Source organism: Lathamus discolor, chromosome 4, assembly GCF_037157495.1.
Source record: "Lathamus discolor isolate bLatDis1 chromosome 4, bLatDis1.hap1, whole genome shotgun sequence".
Taxonomy (NCBI): Eukaryota; Metazoa; Chordata; class Aves; order Psittaciformes; family Psittacidae; genus Lathamus; species Lathamus discolor.
In genome coordinates, this window is record NC_088887.1 from 94,958,773 (window position 1) to 94,974,671 (window position 15,899).

Sequence of the window (15,899 nt, forward strand, 5' to 3'; positions counted from 1 at the left end):
AACCTGAATTTGCCTGCTGTGTTAGCAGCTGTTTATACTTGTTTGCAAACTATCCGAGGGCTTCATGTCTGTAAAACTAACGCTGAGAAACTTTACCAGTTCTTTCTAGAAAGAACTAATGAATGTCCCACCAGAAACCAAAACTGGAGTAACTGAAGTGCTAACTGGAATGCATGGAAGGGATGTCACTTTTTCACCTACCTGAATGTGTGGAGTGCAACTGGTTCTTCATCACTTCACTAGAGAATATGCTTTACTTTGCTTAAGGGGGACAGGTGTTTTTAACCCTCCTTCACGTTTAAAGTAGAACTGTGTAAGATCATTTGGATGAAGTCACAGAAGGTCACCATAAGTACACAATTGTATGTATTGGCCTTATGCTGAGTTTGCCATGTGCAAAAGTTTATATTTGCACAGCTGGCTAGAAGGGGAACTGTTCAAGACCTCCTAACTGCTTGAAACTTGGATGCTTGAGAAGGTAACAGACAGTAAGGTGAAACCTGCGATAAGCAGATTAGGGTGCTTTATTGGTCTCGGCAATATTGTTTGTTACCTTCTAGGAGTGAGTTGTTAACCCACTGAGATTTGAGTTTATGATGTTTCAGAGGTACTTAGGGAAGACTTTAACTCCGAAAGCTAATGGGGAGAAAGCGTTAAGCTTGCTTTGCTGTAAATTACTGTACATGCTTCTGCAACAAGTTCCAGTTACAGATTCCATGGTCCACTACTGGCAAAACAGTGATCTGACTAGTGTCTTTTTCAATAGTTTTAGGAGTAATCCAGTAAATAATGTAAAGAGTTAAAGTTCTTTCTCAGGTGATAATTGTTATGCTCACTGTTTGTAGATAACTTGAAGGCATGCACTAATCACTTCCTAGCTTGCTACACTGGTATACAGCCACATTTTTAATTTCCAACTGAAGAAAAGATCAATTAGAGGGTGACAGACTTTCAAACTGAGTCTTATGGTGTTTTCCAGCATGTCTCATTTGCAACAAGCTTATAATACTATATAGACTATGTTGAGTGGTACATCACTGCTGAGAGTCAGCTATCACTTTTTACCTACAACATCAGAGAAGTCAATTGATGAAACACTATCTTGATGGCTTTGTTCTTAGTAAAAATAACACACAGAAAAATATTCATCACTGCGTTTGTTTCAAATGACTCTTGAAGTAGCTGCTGTATGTTGTGAAGAAATTGGCTTTCTTCTGTTCATCATACGGCATCCTCTAAGGGATGCTGTAAATATAGCCTGGGTCTTTTTTAAAAGTGAAAACTCTGTCATGGTAAAGTAGTGTAAAATGAGCATGGTTACATGAAAGACAAAGCTCACAAATGTAAAAAAAGTACTGTACGAGGCTCTAATTAACCTGTTAGGGTTGGGGAAATGAAAGGAGATCACTGGTCTGAACAAGAGTCAAGACCTATCTATACAGTTTACTAGCGTTAAAGAACAGACCTGCATTCTGAGCTCAGCTTTTTTATTTTTTTTTTTTTCAGCTGAACTTGTAGTCCCTTGTAGGTGACAGTGTGTTTGACTTGGTGTGTCAGCTAGCTACCTTTCTGAGTTACTAAAGCAGGTAGCAGACTCTTAAATACCACTTAGAAGAACTCTTCCTGTATGGAACGCAGGGAAATAGCTTTTACATGTAACAGAAGTCACAAGCAAATCGGAAAATACAGGTGTGTCTTCAGAAAATAAAGTTCACCCACTTTTCTGTAGTTGCTGCTGTAGTTGTATGTATCGGATTGACTTAACATTAGCATCAGTATGCATTATGAAGCAAGATTTTGCCAACATATGGATAAACATTTTCTTAATGATTTTTGCACTGTATATAGGTTGATTGCTATCTGTCATTCAGAATATTTTCTAGCAAAAATAGGAAATTCAGTCTTCAGAAGAACATGCTGCAATTAATCTACTTTAATTGTATTTTAATTAGCCATTTACATTGTATGGCTGGTAAATTGAAGAAAGAAACGAAGATGGGGAAAATAGACTGGAAGTGTTTTTGTAACTTGTTGAATGTTGTTTCATGTATTAAACCAAACAGCAGCGACTTCTGGTTCTCTTCAAGAATGTCTGGTTTTAAAATAGCTTTTATAATATCGAACTGCTACAAAGATTCCACAGTACACACATGTGCCTTGGCTGTGAGTTCAGTCACCTTCTCAGATATCAGCCTGTGCCTGTTTGTATGATTTCTCTTGAAATGCACTTTTTTGGGTCTGGCTATTGTTCAAGGCAACAAAAGGAAACCCTGTGAATGTTCTACTGCTCTACAGAACTCTTACATTCATTCCCTATTAGCTTGTTTCCTGGGACTTCCGAGGTTGACTTTATTTGGATAATTCCTATCATAAAATGGGAGAATTCTGAGGGAAGATTTACCTGGAAAGGGAAGGTACTCTGCTAAACACCACCATGGTGGTGGTGACACTAAATCTGCAGTTTAAACTGTACCATTCATGCATTGAATCTATGCCTTTAATTAGCAGATGTCTAGTCTTCCTGAGAGAAAGACATGTTTCAGTCAAGTATCTAGTATGTGTTTTGGTTTTTTTTTTTGTCAACCTTCATCTTTCCACATCTGCTAGCACCAAGACAAACAGTGCATGCGGTGATACTTTTATTCTGATCTTGCAGGTATCATTCACTCCTCTGATAGGACACGTCTTGGGTCAGGAGGCGACTTCAGGGCAGCTGCATATTTTCTATAACTGACTGTCTAAACTAAATTAGCAGTGGATTACTCAGCTGAAGCCTAGTTGGTGCCCTTACTGCTTTCTTGACGATACTTGGGTCTATTCTTACGTATCCAAGAGTGGGTTCCTGTTACGTATCGAGGAAAAGCAGAAGATACCAACTGTCAGTGACTTTATTAAAAACTTTCACTGTTGAGCAAAAAAAACCAAACAAAACCCCCCAACCAAACACAAAGAAAACCTAAACCCCAACAAATCACAAACAAATAAAACCCGTAACCCAGTTCATGAAGCAGAATCCAGAGAGGTTCAGAGCACCTTTCCTTGTAATGCATTTTGTCATGATGCTCATTTCAAGTTCAACAGTTGTGGTAAATCTTCTGCAAGCCTTCTGAAGTGTGCTTAAATACATATATTTCAGTAAGGGAGGAACAGGTTACAGATTGGATGTGCACATGCCCATTGGACCTGATGGGATGCATCTACAGCTACCCATGGAACTGGAAAATGTTGTTGCACTGACACTTGATCTTTGAAAGGCCATTGTCATGGATGGAATTTCCTGGGGACTGGAGGAAAGCAAGTGTTGTTCCCCTTTTCAAGAAGTACAAAAACCAGGATTTGAGAAGCAATGGGCCAGTCAGCCTCATCTCAGTCCTTGCGAAGCTGATGGAGCAAGTAATCCTGGAACCATTACCAAACACATGAAGGACAAAGTGTGGTTGGGAGTAGGTAGGATGGATTTATTAAGGGACTTTCATGCCTGACTAGCTTAATAGCCTTCTGTAGCGGAATGACTGCCTCAGTGGAGAAGGGAAGAGCAGTTGATACTGTTTATCTTGACTTAGCAAGGCGTTTGATGCTCCCTTCCATAACACAGATAAAACTAATGAAGTACAGGCCAGCAGCATTTTGTGCTGCATTAGTAACAGCCACCACGATGAGGGTGAGAGAAGTGATCCTTCTCCTCAGCCCTGGTGAGACTTATCTGGAGTACTGGGTCTAGTTCTGGGCTCCCCTGTATGAGAAGCACATGCACATACTGGAAAGAGTCCAGAGAAAGGCCATGAAGTTGATGAAGGGACTGGAGTGTCTGGCATGTGAAGAGAGGCTGAGAGCTAGGATTGTTTAGCCTATATTTGAACAAAAGAAAAGACACTTTTGTCATGGGCGTTGTTGAGCATGGGAACAAATTGTTCAGAGGGGTAGTGGAGTCATCATCCTTGGATATAATATAAATATGACTGGACATGGCCAGGAGTAACCTGCTTCTGCTGACCCCATTGTGTAAAGGCAGTAGGGTTGGACTAGACAGTGACCTTTACCAACCTTAATGATTTTGTGATAGTATCTTCTTACTGCGTTTCACCTTCAAGTCTAGGATCAGTTTGGAGTTGTGACTTACTAGCCAGCAAGCTACTCTGCAACTGGTACTTTGATACTGGGACAGGTGCATCTTCTGCAAGTTTGGCAATGTAAAGATCCTCTAGCAAACAGTGCAGATAGGCACAGTAAAGAGGGACATGCCTCTGTACATGAGTGCCTATATACAAAAGCATTGAGATTCCTAATCTGGATACTGTGATTTGGAACCTTTAGTTGTGATTTTTGTATCTGTTTACCAGTATAACCCTCCTAATTAGTTCCTAGAATTTCTTGCTCTTTTCAGACTATTAACAAAGGGAAAAACAAGCCCTTGTCACAGATGTCCTTTTAGAAATGGATTAACTTGAAAACACAGGTAACTGCAGGCTTGCCTTAGTATTGGGTTAAATGTGAGTACGTGCACGTGAAGCATCTATAACTGCTGCTTCAGGGTAGGCACTTGCCAGAAGAGCAGGTTGTTTATTCAAGAGTCAAACAGGGTTAGACTAAAGATGCTATCTATAGATACGAAAGGATGTAATATTTGTGTTGGTAAGAGTCCTTTATCCATCATTCTTGATTTTGGTGCTCTCAAAGTGGCACATACGGCATCCCTCTTTATTTCTGTAATGTTCCTCGGTGAAAATTCTAATAGACAATATAATAGTTGTACATTTGGTGTTTTGTCCGTGATCATCTGCTTGTAGTCTCAAGTGAAGAGAAAGAGCTGTGTAAAGAATGCTTTCAGCTTCTCAGAAATCAGCAGTTATGTGGTCAAGCTGTTGATGTTCAATGAACTTGAGTGTGTCCTCCTCTAGTTGGTGAAGGAAAAGTGGAGGAAGAGTTAATAATGAAATTCTAGTAAAGTCATAATTGCATCCAGATTATGTCTTAGGTCAGATAGCTCACATGGGGAGGTGCTCAGTGAGGCTGCTGGACATCTGTCAAGCATTAAAAACAAGTGCTAGGCTTCAGATGAGGTGCTGTCTTGCAGAGATCAGTGCTTCAATTTTGAATTACACTAAAATTACTTATACTTACTGTCCCAAGTACCTGTTGCCTTCCGTACTCTGTAACTACTTTGGTGTACATTTAAAGAGAAAATGGCCTTTTACCCTAAAATGGCCTGCTCTGAGATGTTATAACATACTGTGTTGTTTTCATCTTGGAATTCTAGTTTCTGTAAATTTCGTGCCAGCAAGGTTCATGATCTTTGTATACTCTGTGTTGAAGGTGAGAATAATAGTTGCCGAATTTGTCGGACCAGTTGTCCATTCCACCTTTGTCCTTCAGTTACCACTTGTGCTCCAGGAAGGGCACAGATGTTTTAAGTACAAGTTTCTGTGTACAGTTCAAAATTTGTAATAATTTTTGGTTTTCTTACCATGTTGTGAAGTTTAGCTAAAAGCGCAGTTGCTCGATGAACTATTTCTGCAGTGGCAATGTCTGAAAGGTGGTTGGATTGAAGATGTGGAAATAAAAACATACTAACTGTCCTCATTTGAAAAGTCCAACTGCATGACTTAGAAAAAAGTCACTTGCTACAAGAGAGGTGCCTGTTTGCACCTTTGTGTGCAGTGTTGATGGTGTGTTTTGAAGAACTGTAGTTATTTCTGGGAGAAGTAATTTCTTTTACTTGTTATTTAAAGCATGTACTTCTCATATTGTCTCTGGAGATTTATTCACTTGATTTGCTTGATCTTGCCATAAAATGTTAAAAGTCCACATTATCGATGTATAAGCATATTGTGGAGGTAACTTGAATTTTAAGGTGAATTTGTCTTTTTCCACCTTTTAACTGTGGACTAAGTAGTAAGAATTGTAGGTGATTGACTAAAATGAGTTCATCCTAAGCAAGTATGATACATGGGAAGATAGCAGGGGAGGCTATCATTTAAAAGGCAGCTTCATCCTACACAAGGAAACTTGTGGGTTTGTGGTTTGGAGCTTTTTACTGACAAGATGTCCTGTTTTTGTCTAGAACTTTGAAATGCTACTTAAACAAAACATGGCTTTAAAAATGGGAATGTAATGGATTTTTTTACTTACGGTTGATACTTCTAAGAATAGCCTGAAAAGTTTCATTTTCATGATTTGTGGAGCCTTCTGAAATAACTACTTGAAAGTACTGCTATGTGAATGAAAGGGTTTGAAGTGCAACTGAGATATGATTTTATTTACATGCTAAAGAAACATGGAGCACTTACAAGGAAAATGTCTCAACGCAATACAGTCTGTGTGTACCTGAAATACTTTAATATGTGTGTCTTAATCCTTTTCTCTGGTATAGGAGACTTGCGGACAAGCTACTGGGTTCTTCCTCTTTTATGCCACAAGTGGTTTTTTTAGTTTTTGTCCTTTACTTAGCACTTCAGTTTCTGAAGTTTGGCATTAAAAAATGGGTATCAGTAGAGTAGCCATTCTTGTTGAGTTTTCTATAATGCTAAACCTTTAATTTAAAAAGCCTGCTATGCAGCGTGGAGGCTTATGAAAAATCTTTATCGGGCTTCTTTTAATTTCTAAATTGGAAGAATACTTGGATATTTAAACTGCACTTTTCATGCAGGTATCTTTGTACTTGAATAAAATTCACAGTTGTCACAGTACTTATTAGGTTGGGAAGAAGCCATAGTCCTTTGAGCACATTCAGGAAGCAAATACTCATGTTTAGGAGTGTCACTGTGTTTGTATGAGTTTTGTTCTTGCAAAGTTACTGTTCAGGGTGAATGTATCTGTGGCTGTTTACAGAGCTTTTCTGATGGAAGCTAATAACCTGAAGCATAAGCAATTGCATGGGATATATTAATGTTCACATTCTGTAAGCTGCTGTCCAGATGTATTAGAAATAGTAGTGAACAGCCTTATTTGTTATTGGTTGTCACAAGAGAGGGATCTTGAAATGCTACCCCTACCTCCCCCCAAAAAAGCTCTCTTTGTACTTAAGCGGTATTCAGAAATACTCTTTGGTTCCCTGTACATGCTGGGCTCTATATCCATGAGATAAACCATCCAAAGAGTCAATTAGTCAACATCAAGGTTTGCGTCGATTGTGTTGCAGGTGCGTTGGTTGATTCCATTGAAGCTCGACATTAATGCACATGTGCCCTTTTTCTGAGTAACTAAAAACATGGAGACTGTGAGGAAATACTGCATGAGAGAAAATGGCTGGAAGAAACATCAGAAACAACAGTCTCAAAAAATGGTGTAAGAATGTCTGCACAGGAAGGTAGGCTGTCTCCAGTGAAGATCTTTCTTTAACCCTTTCAGGAAAAAAGGCATTTTTCATCCTTGATGTAGAAAGCTAAAGGAATTTGCAGCAAGTTGCAGTTGGTCTTGTAGTTAGATGCTGTCTGTGAACTACTGATGGATTGCATAAGGAAGTGAAAGAGAGCTCTAGTTCAGCAGCGTGGAAGCATGTTAGGAAATGTGGTAGTGTTCAGCTTTGGGGCCTCTAACACAAGGGGGATGTGGACCTGCTCATCTGAGTCCAGAGGGCCACAAAGATGCTCAGAGGGCTAAGAGCACCTCTGCAATGGAGATGGGCTGAGAGAGCTGGGGTTGTTCAGCCTGGAGAATAGAAGGCTCCAGGGAGATCTTGGAGCAGCCTTGCAGTGCCTGAAGGGGCCTAGAAGGAAGACGGAGGGTCATATAAGGATAGAATAAGGGAGAATGGTTTTAAACTGAAAGAGAGTAGATCTAGATTAGATATTAGGAAAAAATTCTTCCCTGTGAGGGTGGTGAGACACTGGCACAAGTTGCCCAGAGAAGCTGTGGCTGCCTCATCCATGGAGTTGTTCAAGGCCAGGTTGAATGGGGCTTTGAGCAGCCTCATCTAGTGGAAGGTATTCCCGTCTGTGGCAAGGGTGTGGAACCAAGTGATTTTTAAGGTCCCTTCCAAACCAAACTATTCTGTGAATATGAAAATGAAAGTAAAACCCTGTCTGGTGTCAGTACTCTGGTAGAACTACTATCCCTATTTCTTTTCAATTTTATCCACTCTGGTGTATGTTAATTGAGGCAGGCACTCTTTAGGAAAAGACACATAACAAAATACTTCACTTTGTTGCTTCGTATCTGTATTTCTGTTGCTTTCGAGTGGTTCCTTGATTTGTACCTTACCACCTGTTGGTTTTGGTGTAATTCAGACATGGGACTGCTGCTAGAGAAGTAAGTCTAGCTTAGCAAGTCATCTCTGAATTTTGTTACTGTTTTTCTTCTGTACTTACACACTTATTCTCACACTTAAACTGATACGTACTTGGTATAACTTACTAGATATCTGCAGTTCACTATGAAGTGTAGATTAATTTGGGGTGGAGTGAATTAAAGTATGAGTAAACTTCAGATCAGTCACTCCATATGAGATGTCCTCCTAGCACAACTTTCTGATTTATGAGTTACTGTAAGACTGTTTCGTAAGGCTCTGTCATGTCTCCATCAGTATGTCTGTGGAAAAACAATATCCCATTTATAGTCTGTTTATCCTTTTAGGCTGATTCCTAGATGAAAGATGTCTAGTACATTTAAGCAGTGTGCTGCTTCTACAGGTCTCTGTGTAACTGGAAATAGCAGATAAATGTGTAGGCTTCTGTAAATTATATGCGGACTTTGGTAGTGGGCTGGCATGTTAAATTTCTGTAGCTAAGTTTGAAAATGCAGTGGAAGGTCAATGTCTGGAAGTGTGAAATCGAAAAGAAACTTTAAAAGTCAAGCCTTTAGTTTTCTTTTGTGTAGTCCCTACGGTTTTATTTTAATTCTGTGTTGTACATTTTACAGCTTGACCATTGTAGGAGAGTTTTCTAGGACAGCCTGTTCTGACTGTAGTGTTACTGTCCTACTGAGCTCCAGATTCCTGCACAAAGGTTTTCCAAATTGTATAACTTCGACGGTTTTGTAAACTGCTAGTCTGTGTTAGCTTTTACTTCTAAAAGAGATAGCCTATGTAGTGAGACAAGGACATAGGAATATTGTAGTCAAATTAGTTATTATTTATGATGTGCTGAATGCTAATGTTTGTACTTTTTGTAGCTTTGCTATAGGTGCAGCAAATATGCTGCCAATAGTAAATACACATCTTCATTGAAGTTTCCCTCAGTTTTTGAGGAAAAAATACTATGTTTATAACACAACTAGATGTGTAGTTGAATTTGAAAAATCGTTTCATTAGTCATAGAACAGAATAGTTAAGGTTGAAAAGGACCTGAAGATCATCTAGTTCCGACCCCCCTGCCATGGGCAGGGACACCTCACACTAAATCATATCACCCAAGGCTCTGTCCAGCCTGGCCTTGGACACTGCCAGGGATGGAGCATTCACAACTTCCCTGGGCAACCCATTCCACTGCCTCACCACCCTTACGGTAAAGAACTTCCTCCTTACATCCAATCTAAACTTCCCCTGTACCACTTGTCCTGTCACTACAGTCCCTAATAAAGAGTTCCTCTCCAGCATCCCTATAGGCCCCCTTCAGGTACTGGAAGGCTGCTATGAGGTCTCCACGCAGCCTTCTCTTCTCCAGGCTGAATAGCCCCAACTTCCTCAGCCTGTCTTCATATGGGAGGTGCTCCAGTCCCCTGATCATCCTCGTGGCCCTCCTCTGGACTTGTTCCAACAGTTCCATGTCCTTCTTATGTTGAGGACCCCAGAACTGCACACAGTACTCCAGGTGAGGTCTCACAAGAGCAGCATAGAGGGCAGGATCACCTCCTTCGACCTGCTGGTCACGCTCCTTTTGATGCAGCCCAGGATACGGTTGGCTTTCTGGCCTGCGAGTCATACTTTTATTTTCTGAATGGAAAGATGCTACATTTATGGAGAAGACTGAGCAATTCTGACAGTTCCCAGCAGTCTCAAAGTTGAGACTTCATTTCCAAGTCTGGCTGAATCCTACGTTTTTCCATCCCAAGTAGATGCCCTAGCAGTTTATAAAGATACTCAAGGAGTATTGCTTTTAAAATAACGTCTTTTAGGAGTTGTTTTAGTATTTAACTTGTTACATTTGAAGCACTTAAAATTCACTGCTCACTCTTGTATTTGTAGTCATCCTACTTAAGGTTTGTTTTGTTTAACCTGAGACTGATCTTGCACTTGTAATGCTGTTGCCCAGCTACAAAGGAGCTTGTGCAGTTGTACTTTCAGTGTGTAAACACACACGTACTAGACCTTTCCAAAGCAGCAGTAAATTCTTTAATGAAGAATGTTCTTCTTGTGATTCATTTGCCATTCTGCTTGAGTAGTCTGCTTTCTGCAAAGCTGGTGTACCGAGATCAGTCCCCTAGCTGAGACTTCTCTCGTCTAAGAATAGCTCAAAAGTGCAAAGCCTGTTACATATGGGACAAAAATATGCTTCCAGTGCAGATGTCTGAGACAAAAACTGATTAATGTAGTCACAAATCACTACAAATGTTGGATGTTTCAGTCAAAATTGCAAAACAATTGCAACATTTAGCAAATGCTATTTTGTACTATAAGCTTTGATTTATTATATGTTTACATAGCATGCCCTAAAAAAGAAACAGTGCTGTTTCAGCAGAGCAGGTATACAAAGTACCATGTTACAATTTACTTTTTTGAATGACAAATACAAACAAAACTTGCTTGGTTAAATGAAGGAAGCTTTTTCTTCTGGAGGTTAGTATTTGAGATAGCCTGTGTATCCCTTGGTGGTATTGACATTGTATCACTTATTCTATTTCAGGAGTAGCTGTTCTCAGTGCTAGCAGCAAAGGACAGCAATAGTAGCCTTCATTTATACAGCAAGTTAGCATTATTCTGAGATATTTAATCATAGTAGGATTTGATGGTGTATATAGTCAAGTGCATACTGATTACAGACTTAATGCAGTGCAGCTGTATTGTTGAGGAAGACATGCAGTTTACTGGCAATCACGTGTATCATAAGGCACACCTCCAAACCTAATCCAGGGCAAAAAGGAGCTCTAGCTATTCTTGATTTTTAGTGAACTCTGAATTCTGAATGTGTATGACACTCCAATAGGTGTATTTTAAATTTGAAAGTGATTACAAGTCATTAATGGAGGTTTTTAGGAGATTTTTAGGGTGGCTGCCCATATACACCTTCTTGTGTGGATACATTTGGAAGAACCTGACCTCAGACCTTTTGTGCAGTGCAGGTGTGCCAGCTGGCTCATGTATTTGGCATGCTCTGTTCTTTGCTGCCTTGATAAAAAGCACATCTCATTTCACACCAGTCATCTCTTGGCTATAGATGAAGATGATGCTTGTTTTCATCAGGCTGTTGTAAAACCTTTTTTTTAATGTGTAGCAGCCCCACTTCCCCGTGTTTTTCCCCTGATTGTGATTGACTGACTCTGTGAGCTTTTTCCTTTTTGAGTCTGTTGGCAGGTTATTTGAAACTTCCTTTCCATCATTGTCTTAATTCAGAAAGGTATGGGCAGAGTGCCCTTGATTTAAATATTGTTAATGGTGTGATGGGGCTGTGCTAGATACAACAGATCATCAGAAGTGTGCCTCTGGTACCAGTTATAAAATATTTTTCAGGACTGAAAGTTCACATCTAAGCATCTTCATTTGTAGAGATGGGGACTTCAGGATGTAGAAGTGTGTAGAGCTGAACTGGCTCTGAAGCTGGGATCCACCTGCACAGTGTCTCTAGGGACCTAGAGAAGGGAGTACGAGTTCCTAGCTAAGCTGTATGTCTTTCTTTTCTATCACAAGTAATTATGTAACCCTATTCAGGGAGGCTGTGAGGGGGCCTCTGTGACCAGAAGTAGTTTTGAAACCAAATTATTCGAGAAATACTACTTCAGAAGATGTTCTTGTTTGTGCTATCATTGTATTGGAGCTTTTCTTAGTGCTGTTTCTGGGGAAGGTATTGTTTAGAATGGTGTGGAGAGCATAGCACCAAAAGAAAAGCAAGGAACCAAATCTTTGAAGTATTCCTCTTCATTATTTAATGGGTTCAGCTCTGTTGTGTTAGCTTTTTTCCTGCGTGTGTGTGAGAGAGAATAATTACTACTATCTCAGAAATGGACTGATGGAGGAGACAACTGAAGAAAGGGATGGTTTAGTACTGTTATTGTGTGCCACAGTCCAGCTGCAAGCCTGTTCAAAATGTCATCAAAGGCCTTCTCCAGAACTCTGAACCAGCTTTCTGTTTTTTCTGTCTTATTTGGTACTAAGTTATGTGCTTCTTATCTTGTTATTTTGTAATGAAATTGAAAGTTGTAGGTAGTGACCTGTGTGATTTAGAACTCAAAGGTTAGAAGTCTGAATTTTGATGTTTTAAGAGGCTTTGGAAACTGGTGGCACTAGTTCTTGTCATAAAACCTGAGATTTGTTGATGTCTTCAGTTACGCTTTCGTAATATCTTCAGGTTTTTCAGATTTATGGCAAGGGAATAACCAAAATTTCTTTTTCGCTAGAGTAATACTGTTTGAAATTAACTCGTGGTCAGTATCATGGTATTTCCAGATACCTCAGCTTGATAGTTTTTAGCAACTGTAAAATGATCTTTATGAAAAATGCTGTAATGTTTAGTAAAATATTACTGCCTCTGAGATGGCAGTGGTGACTGCAGAATATGGATAATAGATGGTAGTAAATCCAAGAAACAGATTTTTACTACTAAAGCTGCAGTTAATATGATACAGAAACTGGGGGTCGTATTTCCAGATAATTTGTTCCCCAAAGCATCACGTGAACCTGGAATTATTTTCCTAAATTACTAGTAAGAGACTGAAGCATAAGCATAAAAAGGGAGGAAAAAGATTGAGTAGTCACGAGAAACAAAGATAACTGTCATTTCCATTGAGAACATCTGCAGTAACCAGACTACCTGATTTGCATTTTTTGTAGCTGTTGCTTTCACTGAATAGTTGTTTCCAAGCGTATTGTTCAAAGTAATTTTCCAAATGACATTTCCAGTGTGTTTTCTTGGACTGTAGAAGCCAAAACCACTACAGAGTTCTGAATTCAGAAGAAGTTGGCATTGTGTAAAACATAGTACAGTTTGGTATTCTCCATCACCTCAAGATCAGAGAATTTCATTTCACTGTTGTTTTACTCACAATCCCACATCTTTCTTCTGCCAGCCCCCCTGATGGTGAGTCTAGTAATTGGGCTTCTGTACCCTGAGATGGAGAACGGAGTGAATCACCTGTAACGCCGGCTAAAGCCACTACCGCTGGCCCAAAGCAGGGACGTGGATCAGAGGTGGTGGCACCATTCTTTTGGTGATAGCATGGTCTTTGTCCAGCTGGGAAGCCATGCTCCAAGTTCACAGTAGTGGAAAAAAATCATACATAGTGTAGTGGTGTGGAAAGGGTTTTCCTACATTTACAAACCATTCGCTTGCAGTCTAGCAAAGCTGGTTGGTCTTAAAGGAATTTGAGCTTACTGTCAGCTAGATGAGAATAACTTTGGGAATACCTTGAAGCTACAAGGAAGTAACACTTAGCCTGTTGAACATACATGCTGCAGGTCTGCTGCCTGAAACAGATGCTTTCTTTTGCATTTAAGCTCATTTTAGAGAAGAGAATCTTCAAAGATTTTCTGAGGTTGTTGAAGGTTTCTTTTAGTAAATAGATGTCTTGAGACCAGACAACAGCTTAATGCATTTATTTGGTTTTGTCCATTTATTTGTGACTTTTTTTATAATCCTTTGTCACTTCATAGTTATTTGAGGTCTAGTAACATTTTATAGTATTTTATGAGATTTTGCTGCCAGAAACAATTTCTTATGAGATTTGCCCAGAGCTTTCTAGAATGTTTATACCTTTTATTACACTTTTGATATGTTTCCACTGGCTGTGTATGACTTGGGTGTGACACCTTCTCTGCTCTCTTTGAAACGAATGTTTGGCATTTCTTGCCTGTTGTGCTGAATTAGGTTAAATTAAGTAGTAACCTTCAAATTGTATACTTTGATCTTCCAGAACAAGATTTTTTTTTTTTTCCCTTCGTCTCCTCTCCCAAAGTGTATCTTAAAGTGCTTTGGATATGTGCTTTGTCAAATCCTGCTTTTTTAAATTTCACTCTCTTCACAATACTTCTTATTTTAGTCTTGTGACTTTTTTTTTTTATTTAATGTAGGATCATCTTTTAACCATTGAAGTTTTAGGTTTTTACCATCTATAGGTTTCACCTAGTTGGCAAATGTAGCTATTATCCCGCTATGCTTACAGTAAGATCTTATTTAAGTCCCTTCTGTGTTTTGGGTTCATGCTGCTTGCTTGCTTTAGCTTTCTTGTTTCCTGAAGAGGCTGGTTGCTTGCTGGATATGGCAGGCATGTTTAAAATATAACTACAAAACAGGTTGAGCATTTAATAAAATGCTTAAAATACTACCTGGCACTTGTAAGTCATGGACCTGGTATTGGAATAGTTCATGGTCATGAAGGGCACTGGTACTAACAGTTGTATGCATTATAAATGTCAAACTTGTATAGTGAGTTCAAAACTCTTAGGTGAATTTTGAGTCTTCAATCTCGGGATGCACAGCAACATTGTTGACAAGGTCTGATGTCAGAAAGTATTAGCCTTAAATCACTCAGTATAGACTAGACATTTTTATGTAAAAAGAGGCAGCCCATATTGTAGGCAACAACACCTTTTCAAGGAGAAAAAAAATAATCTTTAATCATACATATCAGCCTGTCAGAAAACCAGAGAATCCTCTCCTATATCTGTTGTTGTGGTAAGTTCATGCAGAGTGTTTTCCAAAGCACCCTCTCTTCAGTTGGCTCAGTTTGGCCACTTAAAAGCTAGTAACATAAATTAATAAGATTTCCAAAATCCATCTTAAAATCGGTACTAATCAAATGTACTTACTTTTCTGTGTAAGCTGACAAAGATTACACCTGTTTCCCTGCCATATCACCAGTTAAAATGGGTGATCAAAGGAAGCTTGTGAAAAGTGAAGTAAACTATGTGAGGATACACCCAATTTTTTCCAAGTCAAGTAATTAGTATAGTTTCTCTAATTTTGCTCAAGCCTATTTTTCAGTGTGTTAATTTATAAACATGATAGTAAAGCATAACTTGAGGTGATTTTTCTTTTTATGTGCAGGTTTCTACAATCCAAGAACTTGTTACTGGTTATGAAACCTCTTTGAAAACTTGTGATCTTTTTAGTACATGTGGTAAGTTTCTGTGATCTTCTATTAATTATCCTGTAATCACTAATACTGTTTATGGCAGTTATCAAGAACTGTTGGAGTGCTAATACTTTGCAAGAAAGTAGTTGTAATAGCTTCTAGTGAATGAATTCACTTCAGGAAATACTTGCTGAATTTGCCAAGCTTTGTATTTTGTGTTTGTTCTTCAGATGCAGTCTTCAACATTACTGATTACTGTAACTTTTTCCATTTTGTTACAGAAAACGGAGAGAAAGAGCCCCCAACGACACTGCTTTGGGTTCGATATTTCCTGGCACAACACTTTGACAAACTTGGACAGTGTTCTCTGGCCTTGGATTACATTAATACTGCAATTGCCAGCACTCCAACATTGATAGAACTCTTCTATTTAAAAGCAAAAATTTACAAGGTAAAAAGCTAATTTGGCTATGTGGAGTACCTAGTGTATATATGAAAAAACCAAGCCCACATCAGACTGGTGTGGCTGTGTGTCTAGTATTTCAGTTAGCAGTGGTTATGGGCATTGGTTTTCATGCGGGTTTCTCTTTGGGCATTGTTCTGTCAGGAAAACAGTGAAAACCCTTTTGTTTAGGTTTTGCAAAGCGAGTCAGAACCTACAGCAAATTGTAACACTGCCATTTGTTATTTCTCAAATACCTACGGCTATAGATTTCAGGAGTTGATCAATAGCAGGCTTA

The 15,899-nt window shown here is 39.1% G+C and overlaps 1 protein-coding gene across 3 annotated transcripts in view; it reads left to right on the top strand.

Annotated features, from left to right (window-relative positions):
* The window catches only part of NAA16 (N-alpha-acetyltransferase 16, NatA auxiliary subunit), a 61,808-nt gene that overhangs the window by 35,543 nt on the left and 10,366 nt on the right, over window positions 1–15,899 (top strand). For all 3 annotated transcript variants that reach the window (XM_065678173.1, XM_065678174.1, XM_065678172.1), the window contains 2 exons: window positions 15,132–15,204; window positions 15,441–15,610. In XM_065678173.1, the coding sequence (XP_065534245.1) occupies window positions 15,132–15,204; window positions 15,441–15,610 (243 nt within the window). The remainder of the gene's footprint in view (window positions 1–15,131; window positions 15,205–15,440; window positions 15,611–15,899) is intronic.